This window comes from Phyllobates terribilis, unplaced genomic scaffold (genome assembly GCF_046119375.1).
Source record: "Phyllobates terribilis strain yellow unplaced genomic scaffold, ASM4611937v1 Scaffold_5__5_contigs__length_657084704, whole genome shotgun sequence".
Taxonomy (NCBI): domain Eukaryota; kingdom Metazoa; phylum Chordata; class Amphibia; order Anura; family Dendrobatidae; genus Phyllobates; species Phyllobates terribilis.
Genome location: NW_027362765.1, coordinates 187,071,526 through 187,087,433, shown reverse-complemented (window position 1 = coordinate 187,087,433; position 15,908 = coordinate 187,071,526). Strand labels below are relative to the sequence as shown.

General features: G+C 47.3%; 1 protein-coding gene across 1 annotated transcript in view; it reads right to left on the bottom strand.

Annotated features, from left to right (window-relative positions):
* The window catches only part of BRCA1 (BRCA1 DNA repair associated), a 156,138-nt gene extending 143,133 nt beyond the window's left edge, over positions 1-13,005 (bottom strand). Inside the window, exons 1-2 of the mRNA XM_073683619.1 lie at positions 12,856-13,005; positions 8,067-8,159 (exon numbers count right to left, since the gene is read on the bottom strand). Coding sequence (XP_073539720.1) covers positions 8,067-8,146 — 80 coding nt within the window. The 5' untranslated portion in view covers positions 8,147-8,159; positions 12,856-13,005. The remainder of the gene's footprint in view (positions 1-8,066; positions 8,160-12,855) is intronic.
* Between the last annotated feature and the right edge of the window lie 2,903 nt (positions 13,006-15,908).

Below are 15,908 nucleotides of genomic sequence, written 5' to 3'. Positions count from 1 at the left end.
GTCCTGTGCCATGCCAACAGTAAAGCATCCTGGACCATTCAGGTGTGGGATTGCTTTTCATCCAGGGGAGTGAGCGCACTCACAATTTTGTCTCAAAACACTATCATGGAAAAAGAATGGTCTCTAAACTTTTGGCAACAACCGTTCTTGCAGTCTGATCTGTGGACAGCAAGGTATAGATAATAAAGGTTGTTATAGTTTCATTGGGACTTCATTTTATTCACTGAAATCGTTAATGTTTGTATGCATGAGTCCAGTGAGCGGTCATATTCAGTGATTGACTGCCATCTCTGCATGCACAGCCATACAGAAAAGACTGTCAATCACTGAATACCACCACCAACTGGACTCGTGCGCAAACAACCACCAGGGAATTCAATGAAAGGATGTAAAAATTGTGAAAAACTTTATTTTTCAGGCAACGTCTTTATCCCTTAGAAAGGGAAAAAGGTAATACAAATGTTGTTCATGTGCATGTGACACGCCCCCTGGGCCGTGTGTGTGTAGGGATACCCGGAACCGGACCTTTTGTGGATGCTGGGGGTTGCAGTCTTCGTGGCGGCGACCCGGTCCGTGTCCAGGGCGGTCAAACCAAATGGCAGTCTATATGCTGAATGTCCGACTACGCCACCCGTGGATTGCGGTCAGAGTGAACCGCCGCTGCAGGGCAGACCGCTGAGGCTGGTGCTGTGGGTGCAGCAGAGGGTAGTATAACTCCCCACGGGAGGAGTATAGCCTCAGGGCAGCGAGTGCGGATATTGGGGGTGATGGTGCGCGGGAGCAGCAGTAACGACACAGAGTCCTGTAATGCAGTCCAGTGTATTTACTCACAGTTCTTTATCCACGTTACTCCAGCTGGTCATAACGTCCCACTGTGCTCACCAGGTGAGGGGCTCGGCCTACTCCAAGATAACTTTGAAGCGTTTCACAGGACCCTCCTTGTGTGTCCTTTCTCTGGCCTGTCATATCCCACCAGTGACCTCGTTTCTGTCCGGCAGCCTCGGGCCTTCTCGGGTAAACGTTGGTGCCGTTTCCCTGACTCTATGTGGTGCCTTTCTAGCGGGTGTAGCGAGGGGCTGCGCCACATAAAATGTCACAGCCTCCGGTTTCTAGCTGAGGGTAGTTCCCCGCCTCCACTAGTTTCGGGGACCGGTCTCCCCCTTTGGCCTGACCCCCCTACGCAGGTAGATTCGGGCGTGCGGTGGCAACTCGCCGGTCCACACCCCTGGGGTCCCTTCGTTCCTTGTTCCTGGAGCCTCCTCCGCTCCTCTTCCTTCCTTCTCCTTCCTCCAGGCTCTGGCCGCTCTCCCAGGCCTGCCTGCGAAGCAGAGCCCCATGCAGAGGCCCTTACTCTGTCACTTCTTCTCTCTGACTGAACACAGAATTAAGATGGTCCCCACCTTTTATACCTCCCTCTCAGTGCACCCAGGAACTGCCCTCTCCCTCCTATGCACTACAGGGTCCCCCTTCCTCGGTGTTCCCTCCCCCCACTCCAGCCAGGGACAGGGACTGTCGTGCTCCACTTGGAGCATATCGGTCGCCCTGCCCCCCGGAAATGTGGTGTAATGCATGCAGGTGTCAGAGTCCTGATCCACACTCCATCCTTACCTGAAAGTGAGATATCGCACATCTGGTTGAGATGCAATACCTCTGTAGCGGCCGAACCCTCGGGGCGCTACACATGCGTCACGGTCAAGCTGTGATGAGACTGACACGTGTTTTGAGACAACTGGGCATATTTAACACTACTTTGTAATTCTTGCACACTGCAGACCTAGCATAGACAGTATTAAAATGATTCCGATTCATCACAGTGGTTTATGCGATTTGATTTATCTAGCATACAAGTTTTAGTTTAAAGAATACAAACACACTACAGCTCGTGCCCAAAGAAATGAAAGCTCTTATAGCTGCTGTGCGTGGCCTGTCAGAGGAAGGAATAAAGAAACTAAATACACTAACGCGCTAATAAGGTGTACATAACATGATCAAGAACTAGGTGATCATGCAAAGGATGAACATAACCACTAATATAGTACAATAATGAACAGCGAAAGAAGCTAGATAGTAAATAGCAGAAATGAAAAAAATGGGTTCTTACAGTGCTGTATTCATATGGGCTGTCAGTGCCTGATGTTACTGATATTGCAAGAGATTTACCACAATCACAAGTGTAACAGTTGAATTAAATAAAAGTTCAATTTGAGCAATTATACAGTAATATACACAGTGCACGGATTGGATATTACTGCATAATCGCTCCAATTGAACTTAATTCAACTTTTCACTTTTGCCATTTACTATCTTACTCTTCATTCTGGTGTCACATTGGTGGTTAGATTTATCCTTTGCATGATCAACTAGCTCTTGATCATTTCATGTTTTCTTTGTGACCTTTACAAGTGCCCTTTATTAGCACCGTAGTGTATTTACTTTCTTAAAGTTTTAGCTTAGTTTAAACCACTTATCATTTAGCTTACTTTGCGCCACACATTTGCCGCATTTTCTGCCACATGGTGTTGCACGCTAGGCTATGCCCCTTTATCAGCTACACCATGCCTCATTCTAGTGCGTCTAAGACACATACCGTATTTTGCGGATTAAAAAGACACACCGGTTTATAAGACGCATCCCAAATTTTGGGAAGGAAAATAGGAAAAAAATGTTTTTTAATAAATCGATGCGTATTATAATCAGCTTACCTGGGGGGCGGCGTTGGTAGAGCGGGGTCCCAGGGTTGCCGCAGGCTGAAGACGGACATGCGGACGGGGTCAGGACGGAGTGTGCGGCGAGATCTCGTCTCCAGAGAGCTCGGTGCCGAGATCTCAATCTGAGCATGCGCCGCCTCTGGCGGCCATTTTCCCAGAGTCCATCACATAGGACAGTATGGAAGGTGTGGGGCTCCGGCTGCCACAAGATGGCCACGGAGCCCCCGCATCATAGGACACCTCCAGCGCAGAACTTGGGAGACAGCATGGGGCCTGCAGCCGCCTCCGAACACTCCGTCCTGACCCCGCAGAATCTCCGGCACCTCGTCCGCAGCTCCGGGACACGCTCCAGTGCAGCCGGTAAGGTGATTTCACACCCCTATTTGACCCCCAAATCTGGGAGTGCATCTTTTAAAGCGAAAAATACGGTATAAATGGTTCAAGTCATAAAAGACAACTTTTTGGTGCATATTGTGCCATTATTCTGGCTCATTAAACTTGACAATTTTCCTCAAATGTATTGATATACCATAAGGGGCCTTTAAAATATAGTATTTTGCAGTATTCACAGATATTCCAAAACTGTTTAAAGAAGCACTCCTCCCATCAAAGTTTTTATCCTCTAAATATATTGTAATCATCATATTATATATCACTGTGCACTTACAATTGCTCATTTATCCTTTCTGCAGTTAATTCTTCTCTTTTCTCTGCTCTATGTAGAAACAGGAAGTGTCTTGTCCCTGCAGAAATCATTCCCCTCTGCAACTCCTGACCCAGCTGCTCCGCCTCTCCCCCCTGCCACTAACTTTTGCAGTGACTTATGAATCACAAAAAAAAATTGACCTCCTATTTCCACACAGAGCTTAGAAGGATTCACTTAGTCAGTTTTTAATCATGTGATGTCATAAACCTAAATGGAAAACAGAAAATTAGATGGATAGAAAGCAAAATGAGCAATTGTAAGTGCACATGTCCTATTCATTAAAATAGGTGAGGTGCATGATATCTGTCAATTGAAATGTGGACACGTCCTGGCGGGCATCTGTCAATGCCATGCCAGGGAAAATCTTTGAAGCAAATTTATGCTTTTTAACCTACTTGTACTAATAGGTTAAGATCATATCGGTGTTCTGGCTTCCACTTCTATAAGAAGGCTCTGCTGCAAACATTGTCTGACAGTCCCCACTGACTTACAATGGAGTTTGTCCGGTGTCTTTCTCCGTAGCAGGAAAAATACAATGTAAGATGAGCAAATTTTGCTATCAAATATGAGGAAATCTGCTACCGATCTTCCGACGAAGATGTTAAAGGGGTTGTCCACTACTGGACATCCTCTAATGAATAGTTCAACTGGGCAGACTGAAATAACATTTTTTTTTTATACTTACCTCCCGGATCGGCCTGTGTTCCCCCACAGTAATAAACAATGTCACATGACTGCTGCAACCAATCAGAAGCCGCTAGTAGACTGCAGCCTTCACTATTCCATCAGAAAGGACTACTACTTCAGCTCCAATGGAATGCCAAAGGTTGCAGTCGATCAGTGGCAGTTGATTGGCTGCAGCCGTTGTGTGACAGTGTTTATGTAATTTGACCGCCAGGGCCGGACTGGACCAAGGAAATGCAGTGGATGTTGTGTATATGGACTTTTCAAAAGCTTTTGATACGGTTCCACACAAAAGGTTGATACATAAAATGAGAACAATGGGGATAGGGGAAAATATATGTAAGTGGGTTAAGAACTGACTCAGTGATAGGAAACAAAGGGTGGTTATTAATGGAACACACTCAGACTGGGTCTCAGTTAACAGTGGGGTACCACAGGAGTCAGTATTGGGCCCCCTTCTTATTAACATTTATTAATGACCTTGTAGGGGGCATACAGAGTAGTATTTCAATATTTGCAGATGACACTAAACTCTTATTTTATATTACAGGAGGATCTATGTAAACTAGAAGCTTGGGCAGATAAATGGCAAATGAGTTTTAATGAGGAAAAATGTAAGGTAATGCACTTGGGCAGAGGAAATAAAATGTATAATTATATGCTTAATTGTAAAACACTGGGCAAAACTGTAACTGAAAAAGACCTGGGTGTATTGGTGGACGACAAGCTCACTTATAGTGGCCAGTGTCAGACAGCTGCTGCAAAGGCAAATAAAATAATGGGATGCATTAAAAGAGGCATAGATGCTCATGAGGAGAACATAATTTTACCTCTATACAAGTCATTAGTGCGACCACACTTAGAATACTGTGTACAGTTCTGGTCTCCGGTGTATAAGAAAGACGTAGCTTAACTAGAGCGGGTGCAGAGAAGAGCGACCAAGGTTATTAGAGGACTGGGGTCTGCAATACCAAGACAGGTTATTACACTTGGGGTTATTTAGTGTGGAAAAAAGAAGGCTTAGGGGTGATCTTATTACTATGTACAAGTATATGAGGGGACAGTACAAAGACCTTTCTACTGATCTTTTTACTCTGAGGCCTGAAACGGGGACAAGGGGCATCTTCTACGTCTGGAGGAAAGAAGGTTTAATCATAATCACAGACGGGGATTCTTTACTGTAAGAGCAGTGAGACTATGGAACTCTCTGCCGCTTGATGTTGTAATGAGTGACTCACTGTTAAAATTTAAGAAGGGCATGGATGCCTTTCTTGAAAAGTATAATATTACAGGTTATATATACTAGATTCCTTGATAGGGCGTTGATCCAGGGAACTAGTCTGATTGTCGTATGGAGTCGGGAAGGAATTTTTTTCCCCAATGTGGAGCTTAGTGTTTGCCACATGGGTTTTTTTTTTTGCCATCCTCTGGATCAACATGTTAGGCTATGGGTTGAACTAGATGGACTTAGTTTTTAAGGTTGAAGGAAGACTATGTTACTATGTAATAGCACAAACATCAGGGAACATCACCAGTTTAGGAGGCAAGTGTGACTTTGTTATGATTTTTTACCACTTTGTTTTTTTTCTTATTTCCAGCTGCACAATCGAGCTATTCATAAAAATGATTCTTAAAGTCCAAAGTTGCAGTTGAGATAGATACACACATACACAACATGTCTTGGAAGACAACACAGCTCCCTCTGCTGGTTTTCATGTATATGACAATGCAAAAAATGTAAACTTGCCGTCATATATAACCACTTTGTAATTATAGGTTTTCAGTTAAATTGTAATGTATAAAATCGTTTACTGATGATTGGTGTTAAAAGCTGAAATCGAGAACCTGACATATCCTACTTATACTGCATATCCCAAACAGAATATATCCACAGACCAGGACAATAGAGCCTGACAAAATCTAGACAAAGACAGCTGAAATCAATGAGAAAATGACACACGATCTCAATCTCCGATACAGTCATCAGTCTCATAATTGCCAGCAGTAAAAGGCCAAAACTCACTGAGATGGGCTAATGTGATTACTATGGATGAGCATCCGAATGGAGACATAAAAGAAGGGCAGCATAAGAATACGGAAAACCTATCAATACACAGAGGTCAATAGAATATAAATGGCGGTATGTCGCTCATATATTCAGAGATTTCCTGCAATTAGAGGTAAACTGAGCCTCTGGGAATTTTCATGAGAGATGAGTGGAGCTGATGCTACAAGTTTTTATTAGCAAAAAAGTGAGAAGTAAACAATAGGTCACATAAGGTTTCACTTCCGAGCACCCTATACCCATCATGGGAGATTAGTATGCCTTACAATCAGACGGACCGACAACTCCAACAGGCCAAACAGTGAATCTTAAAGGGGTAGATTAGCGCTTCTCACTTCTACATTGAGAGTACCGATACATTATATATGGTTGAGTTGCAAAGTAAGTAATGTCCCCATAGGGCACAGATAATATACAAAAAGCAAAAACCTTTGTGCTAGGGATGCAAGTCGTAGACCAATGCATTGTTAAAAAAAAGTCAAAACTTATGATGAACTGTAGTTAAAACAGTGTGGACAAGACCGGATACAGACACATTAAAGGAGAACACTATTGTGTTCCTATAAACACATGCATTGTAATAAATTGCATTACTATAATTCAAATATATATAAATATATAAAGTGCATTAGTGCATATTTTAAATGTAAAAAGTGCATAGAAGTAGTACATATATCCTAATACATACAAGGAAGATCACTGTATATATGACTGTCTGCTTGTAAGATATAATGCTAACAAAATAACTGTATATGTATAAGTATGCCAATATCGATTTATCTAAATAGCAAGTAGATAAACACACAAATGTGCTATAGAGGCAAGTATTTTCCACAAGCAAAGTCACTTGGAACTCAAAGGTTATCAATACCAGATTTGTATAGCAAGCTCACCCACCAAACACCCAACACACGTTTCACCAATGCTTTGTCAGGGGCCTCCTGCAAACCCCGCTGGGCTGAGACACTGGTTTACACAGGATTGATGTCTGGTGTGATGAATTTCTTCTCTTCCCTTGGACACAGACGTTTGGGTGAGATCATTGCACTTTATACTATCTCCTGTGTACTATGAATATTTGTGAACTGGACCACTGTCAGTTTCATCTATTTTTATAGCTTGTGACCTAATTATTATTGTCTTTTTGCCTGTAGGTACAGGTAATATTGAGTAGTAGTTTTATATACACAAATTTTCGTTTAATACAATTAAAAGTTAGATTTCAGTATTTCTCACATATTTTAATTACTTGGTCTATATTTTTGAGCTAAGAGAAAACAGACATTATGGGGCATCTTTCCCTGAAGTCCATTATTGCTTTACTATAACTTGTACATTGGAAGAGAAGAGGCACTACTGACCAGGGGTATCTAAATGAACAGCAGCTGATCCACAGTACCTTGGAGCACGCCGAATACCACCACATATTGTTGGCTGTCATACCTTAACGAAATATTGTACCAAAAATTGTTGCATGCTTTTAACTTTTTTATCACAGGATAGGTGATAACTTGTTGCTTGTTGAGTGTCCTACTGCTTGGACACGCACCGATGGGCAGATCGGGGAACTTTTATCCATGTTACGATATGGCACTAAAGAATGGACGCAGCTACATTCATTCCCTATGGGGCTGCAGGAAAGAGCTGAGCGCAGCCTCATATAGAATGCATGGAGCGCAGATCGCACTTGTGCACTGCCACTCGTTCTCCCAATCATGGAAAGTACTGACGTTCGGACCCTCAGCTATCAACAAGTTATCATCCATGGTGATAACTTATATTAACCAGACAACCCCTTTAGTACCAATAATACATTTTAGCACTTTCCGTAAGGTAGATGTTTTTTCTAGACAATTTTGGCTCAAATTTGTCAGTAATTCACCTCCAGTGGGTCCGTACTTACCATATGGGACATTCTAAATTCTTCTGCATGACAGATAGCACGTTGTGAACGTCTTGCACCTCCATGGTGGCGCAGGTCATTTTCTACTCTACCCTGCATCAAAACACACGAGTCAAAAGCCAAATTATAAAAGGTCAAATGAGAAGAAAAGATAAAAATATAGGGTATAATTTATATAAAGTAGTATTGCTGCAAACTGGTGGAAAGATCTTACAGAAAGTAGCAGACAGACATGGACCACCATCTGTGCTGGGAACTGTGACACAGCCACGATTACATGTACTGGGCAATATTGCACACGAGAAAACGGTATAACAAAGGCTACCCATGAGATTGGTGGGGTCCGACATCTGCCAGGTCCGCAGATCAGCTATTTGCAGTGGTGGCAGGGTGTACAACAGTGTACAGAGCCAAAACAGCACAACGTTAAACAAAATGTAGTGGCCGTCCTGAGGTACTGCAGCTTCACTCCTATGATAATGAATAGCAGCAGATCTATTCCAGCTCTGTACACCGTTTATATCCCGCCATCGCAAACAGCTGATCGGCAGGGGTGATGGGTGTCTGGGCATCAGGCTCTGATACTGACAAGCCATCCTGATGATAGGTCATTAATATGTGAGTAGTGTAATCCCTTTTTATAATCCGCTTTATGCGGTATTCACACTGCAGCAGTCGGTCAGTATTTTACATCTGTAAGGCAAAACCAGGAGTAGAATAAACACGAAGTAAAAGTAGAATAGAAATTAATGCATTGCTTTCGGGTTTAGGCCTCACTCCTAGTCTTGCCTTATAATGAAGTTATTCCCCGTATCAGCCATAAAAGGAAGAGACTGGAATAATCCTTTGATTATATAACAAGGAGCAGCTCTGTTTATACAGAAAAAAAAAATTGGTTTTTGCTCTCACATCTGAGAGCAGCGTGATGTATGGAAAGGGACCCTGATTGCAGTGATGTGTTACTTACTGGGCTGCTTGCTGCAGTTTTGATAAAAACACTTCTCTTCTACCAGCTGTCTGACTGCTGAGCTCTGTATAATCCCACCCACACACAGAAACCTGTCAATCAGTGGTGGGGGCAGGGTTACACAGAGCAGGAGGACTAGATGGCTTGAGACTAACCCTGTAGTGATAATCTCCAACTGATAAATCTCTGATTGTTATTGAAAAATACAGCAAGCAGCCCAGCAAGTGACATCACTTGAATCAGTGTGTCTGTTGGCGCACTAGCACTCTGCGGCATCGCTGTCTCTCCCCCCTGGTCCGGCTTCCTATCGGAGCTCGCCCTGCGTGGTCATGCAGTATCCCCTGACGAAGCTGCATGTGAAACGCACGTTGGGGAGTTGCCCAGCAGGGCAGTGTGGTGTGATACAGGGTGGCACATGGTTGGTATGGTTTTTTTTTTGAATAGTACTTGGTGTTGACATGAAGGGGCAATTGAAGTATGGCTGGCTAATTGCACCTCTAATTACTAATATATATATATATATATATATATATATATATATATATATAAAATTTTCACCTTTGGTGTTATAAGTGCATTGGATATACTGTTTCTGTTAGATTGAATTCCTTTATGTAGTGATTGACACTTTGTATACAGGCCTTTCTCTCTGAATTATGGAATATTAATGCGTCTCAACATATTTGTATCCACACTGCCCCTTTAATGGGTTTTATGGGGTATTTTTTATGAGTTGTTATATTTGTGTGTGATATTGTGTATAGTAAAGATTAAAATTACTTTGATATATTTGGTTTAATTGATTTATTATTCTAAATGGTGGTAATAGTAAAATTGCAATATGTTTTTGGTACCTCCAAAAATTTGAAGAGACTGATAAAGATATGAATATGGGCCCTTGTGTCCAATTTTTTATATTAATCAGGGTGTCATCCCCTACATCACGCTGATTTCGGATTACATAGCAAAAACCTGGTGACATATTCCCTTAAAATGGGTTCTCCATGACTGGACAAAGTCTGCTTAATTAATTTAGGGCCCCATAGAAAATAAACACCATACACTATACTCACTACCCACAACAGTGTCCCTTCAGCGGCTGATGTTGTTGTATTACCATTGCAGCAGTCACACGGCACAACGTCACGCCATCCGCTGGGAAGAGCGGCACTGACATCGCTGGAACGTCAAGTATATCGGTAAGTTGTATTTTATTTTCCATGAGGCCGAGTGGATTAAAGGGACTCTGTCAGCACAGGATGACTGTTCAAACCAAGTACAGGGGCTCAGGGCATTATGGCGGAGCCAATTATTTATATACAGCTTCCCACCTGCTTGTTTTCCAACCATCTCCACCTCTACGAAGCCAGAGCTGTCAAAGAAGAAGGGGTGGGGGGGTTGATTGAGGGGAAAGCAAGCAGGTGGGAAGATGTATATGACGCGCCCCCTGGGCCGTGTGTGTAGGGGAAATACCCGGAGCAGAGTCTCTGTGTAACACTGGGGGTTGTAGTCTCCGTGGCGGCGACCCGGTCCCGTGGCTCAGGGTGGTCAAACCAGTGGCGGATCTGTTTATTTGGTTTTTAATGTTTAAATGTCCGACTACGCCACCCGTGGATTGCGGTCACTGAGAACCGCCGCTGCGGGGCAGACCGCTGAGGCTGATGTTGTGTGCGCAGCAGAGGGTAGTAGAACTCCCCACGGGAGGAGTATAGCCTCAGGGCAGTGAGTGCAGATGATGGGGATGATGGTGCGCGGGAGCAACAGTAATGACTCAGAGTCCAGTGATGCAGTCCAGGGTCTTTACTCACAGTTTTACACTCCAAGCAACTTCTGCAGATGATGGCCGCCCACGTCGTGTTGTGCTCACCAGGTGAGGGGCTCGGCCAACTCCCAGGTACCTTTGGAGTGCTTTTCAGGACCCCCTTCGTGTGTCCTTTCTCTGGCCTGTCGTACCCCACAATTGACCACGTTTCTGTCCAGCTGCCTCGGGCCTTAGCGGGCAAACGTATGTTCCATTTCCCTGGGTCCTATGTGGTGCCTTCCTAACGGGTGTAGTGAGGGGCCGTGCATGTACAATGCCACGGCCTCCGATTACTAGCTGAGGGTAGTTGCTCTCCTCCACTAGATGAGGGATCCGGTTCCCTTTTCTTGGCCTGACCCCCCTACTCTGGTAGCGGCAGGCGTGCGGTGGCCGGTCCGCACCCCTGGGGTCGCTTCGGTCTTCTCTTAGAGCTTCCTCCGTTCTTCTCCCTTCCTTCGTTCTCTTCCAGGCCCAGGCCTTAAGGCTCGGCCTTGCCTGCGGAGCAGAGCCCATGCAGAGCCTCTGCTCCCAGCCTCCTTCTCTCTTTCTACTCCTTTCTCCTTCTGCCTAACTCTAAGATGGTGCCCACCATATATACTACCCTATACAGTGCACCCTGGATCTACTCTCCCCACCCACACACTACCGGGTTCCCCCTTTCTAGGTGTTCCCTCCCCCCACTCCAGCCAGGGACAGGGGCAGTTGTGCTCACTCTTGGGAGCATTGTCGCCCTGTCCCCCAGAAATGTGGTGTAGTGCATGTGGGTGTTAGGGTCCTGAGCCATACTCCATCCTTACCTGGAAGTGAGAAATCACACTTCTGGGCGAGATGCAATACCTCTGTAGCGACCGAACCCTCGGGGCGCTACATATATAAATGATTGGCCAAGCTGTGAAGCACCGAGTGGCTGTACTTGGTTTGAATAGTCATTCTGTGCTGTCAGAGTTACTTTAAGCAGAGGTTGTCCAGTAGCGGACAATTCCTTTAAGATGCCTATGCCCCTCACGAGGGATTCACTATGCATATAGCAATAAAGCAAGCACAGCATCATGTCCTTATTGGTGGACACAATGGCGACTTCCTGAGAGCCAATATGGCTGCACTTCCTGTTACAAAAATGACCGCCTAAACTACAACAAACACAGGCATCTGCTCTGAGCGATGTGTTTATAGACATCATTTTATAAAAAAAAAATGGTATAAACGGAGTCTAAAATGGTCGTTTAGGATTTCTGACTGGGAATTTCCTCTTCTGAATATAACAGCCCCAGAGTGAGGAGTGATGCTCACCTCTGGTCCAGCATGGCTCCTTCACCCTGTGTCCCCACCACCCCCCGGTCTCCTGACATGAACAATGGCTGCAGCAGTCATGTGACATGTCCGATGACCAGCCAGGTCAGAGGAGCCACGCCGGTCCACGAGTCATCACTCTTCACCTTGTGCAGCCCCCTATAAGGGGAGAACCTCTGAGTCCATAGTCACAGCCATAGGCAGTCCTTTATGGTGTAGGTGGACTGCAGACCACCACAGTGCTCCCCTCACTTCCCTACAACAATATTACAGCTTATAGCATGGGGCCAGGGGCTTGTGTGGTCACTACGTCCATGAAGACTAATATGGAGACGTGGAGTAGTAGCAACCAATCAACATCCAGCTTACATCTAGCAAAGCTCATCTTGAAAATGAAAGCTGCAGCCGGATTGGCTACTTTTCACAAATGCTCCTTCCTATATAATTAAACTGCAAAGTAAAGAAACGCGCACAGTCCGGACACATCCCCCGCTCACTACATAACCCCATGATGACGTTGGCCAGTGGTTGAGGGACTACAAATCCCAGGATGCCGCGGACACCACAAGGCAGTGTGAGAAGTTAGACAATAAACCACTGTGCTCCCTATGTAATGGCGACCACGTTGAGTACGAGCAGCACATTACACGCATCCTCTATATAGAGGCAGGCAGCACTGTGTCCCCCTATACCGCACCAACCCCGTACACGGACCCCAGCACCCGCAATACCTGCAGCTGATCCCGCTCTTTCAACACTCCCGCGCTACTTGCTCTCACCACGCCTCCACACTACAAACTCCTCCCCCGGCCTCTCCATTCCCTAGCAACAAGGCCCTCCCTCGCAGATTTGGAGAAACCACAAAGAGTGGGCGTGGTGTAAAAGCCTCGCCCATATCCGCATTTAACAGCCAATGGCTTGTTATTGCTCCAACCATCTGCCTGTGAGAGCCACGCCCCAATCACGTGACCATACAGGCGATTTGGCATTCATTGGCAAACAGCAGAGGAGTGAAACATGTGACCTCAGTGTCCCCTCTGCCGGAGACATTTTCTCGGAGCTTCTTACAGCTACCTCTACGTCATTCACCTTTCACATGGTTTCATGATAGTTTGCTCGGATCAGTCACAACATGTAAATTGCCCACGATGCGTTTTTCAAGCGGAATTTCCGCAGCAAAAATGCTTGGTAATACGTGCCCCATGGTCCCCAATGATAATCCGCATGTGCTGTGCACATGCTGCGGAAATTTCCACTGCGGATTATCATTGCGGAAAAATCCACAGCATGTCCATTAATTTTGCGGACACGCAGCGTAATTGCCGCCATTGACTTGCATTGAATCGCATAATATCCTCATGACTACATGTGCACATGCAGATATTAAGTGATTCAATGTGCGGATGGTACCCGGGTTTGGAGAAGAGGAGGCTCTCAAGACCCAGGTACCATAGTACCTGTAAAAAAAAGAATAAAATAAAAAATATACATTATACTCACCTTCTGATGTCCTCCCGGTGTTTTCTCCGCTCCGTCTGGTCTGCTGTATGGGTCGCAGTGTTGTGAAGGACCTGCCATGATGTCATTGAGTCATGTGACCTGACGCATGACTCAATGACGTGACCTTTTTTTTCAATCATTAGAATGGGTGAAAAACACTGAAAGAATTGACTTGTTGTAGATATGAAACTGATTCAATTCTGCGAGATCTCAGTCTGCCACCGCCTCCAGCGGCCATTTTCCCAAAACACCACCAGGAAATCAATGGGCAGGGTAGAAACTCCGCTCACCGCCAACATTTACTGACAGCCCAGGGCCCGAAGCGTCGCACCGCCGGGACACCCCTCCTCCCAGCCCTGGGCCCGCAGCCTGGCACCGCCGGGACACCCCTCCTCCCAGCCCGGGGCCCGCAGACTCGCACCACCGGGACACCCCTCCTCCCAGCCCTGGGCCCGCAGCCTGGCACCGCCGGGACACCCCTCCTCCCAGCCCTGGGCCCGCAGCCTGGCACCACTGGGACACCCCTCCTCCCAGCCCTGGGCCCGCAGCCTGGCACCGCCGGGACACCCCTCCTCCCAGCCCTGGGCCCGCAGCCTGGCACCGCCGGGACACCCCTCCTCCCAGCCCGGGGCCCGCAGACTCGCACCACCGGGACACCCCTCCTCCCAGCCCTGGGCCCGCAGCCTGGCACCGCCGGGACACCCCTCCTCCCAGCCCTGGGCCCGCAGCCTGGCACCACTGGGACACCCCTCCTCCCAGCCCTGGGCCTGCAGCCTGGCACCGCCGGGACACCCCTCCTCCCAGCCCTGGGCCCGCAGCCTGGCACCGCCGGGACACCCCTCCTCCCAGCCCTGGGCCCGCAGCCTGGCACCGCCGGGACACCCCTCCTCCCAGCCCTGGGCCCGCAGCCTGGCACCGCCGGGACACCCCTACTCCCAGCCCTGGGCCCGCAGCCTGGCACCGCCGGGACACCCCTCCTCCCAGCCCTGGGCCCGCAGCCTGGCACCGCCGGGACACCCCTCCTTCCAGCCTGGGGCCCGCAGCCTCTCACCGCCGGGACACCCCTCCTTCCAGCCTGGGGCCCGCAGCCTCGCACCGCCGGGACACCCCTCCTTCCAGCCTGGGGCCCGCAGCCTCGCACCGCCGGGACACCCCTCCTCCCAGCCCGGGGCCCCTCAGCCTGGCACCGCCAGGACACCCCTCCTCCCAGCCCGGGGCCCCTCAGCCTGGCACCGCCAGGACACCCCTCCTCCCAGCCTGTGGCCCGTAGCCTCACGCCGCCAGGACACCCCTCCTCCCAGCCTGGGGCCCACAGCCTCGCACAGCCGGGACACCCCTCCTCCCAGCCCAGGGCCTGCAGCATTGCCCCCCTCCTGCCGCCGGCGGCTTCCTGCAGCAGTGACACTGCCTCCTGGGACCCCGCTCCCCTGCAGCCACCCCTCCCCCAATAAATTACATTCAGATTATAAGACGCACCACCATTTTCCCCACAAATTTGAAAAATAGGGTAAGTGAATTGAGGGGAGTTGAGCAAGTCAAACGCACAGCATGCTGTCAGGATTCAGAAGTCTGCAGTCACATAGATTGACAGAAGAGCGGACAAACCTTTTAATCTTTACCGCACATGACCGCTGCAGTGAAGTACTAATCCATAGAAAGCTGCTCAGTGCTCACAGTTACCACTGAGTAATCACACATGCTGCTCTCCAGCCAGAGAGAACGATGGTTCATGCCTATGATGGTTCACACTATTCTACTGTGAATTGCTGCTTCTAGGGGAGCATACGTTCATTATAAGGCCATGGCCCCACTATCAGTATTTGGTCAGTATTATCTCTCAGGAGTGGAAGCCAAAACCAGGAGTGGGTGATAAATGCAGAATTGGGGACTTGTTTCTATTATACCTTTTCTCTGATTGTTCCTCACCTGGTTTTGGCTCCAACTCCTGAGAAAAAATACTGCAAATACTGACCAAATACTGATAGTGGGGCCGTGGCCTAAGACACAATTCTATAAGCCACAATTATATTCCCTGTGGATTCCATGAGGTGCATGCAGTGGCGTATCTAGAGTCCAAAGGGCTCTGGTGCAAAATTTGGACTTGGGGCCCCCTCCCCCACATGTTGGTCTCTTGTAGCATTCTAAATCCTATAAGGATATACAAGTTGCCCCCCCCATACCCCATTATGTCGTAATGTCCCCCATCTCGGGCTACTTCCTGGTATATATATCCCATTCTAGTATATACAGTATGTTTCCATCCTGGCCCCATAATGGTATATAT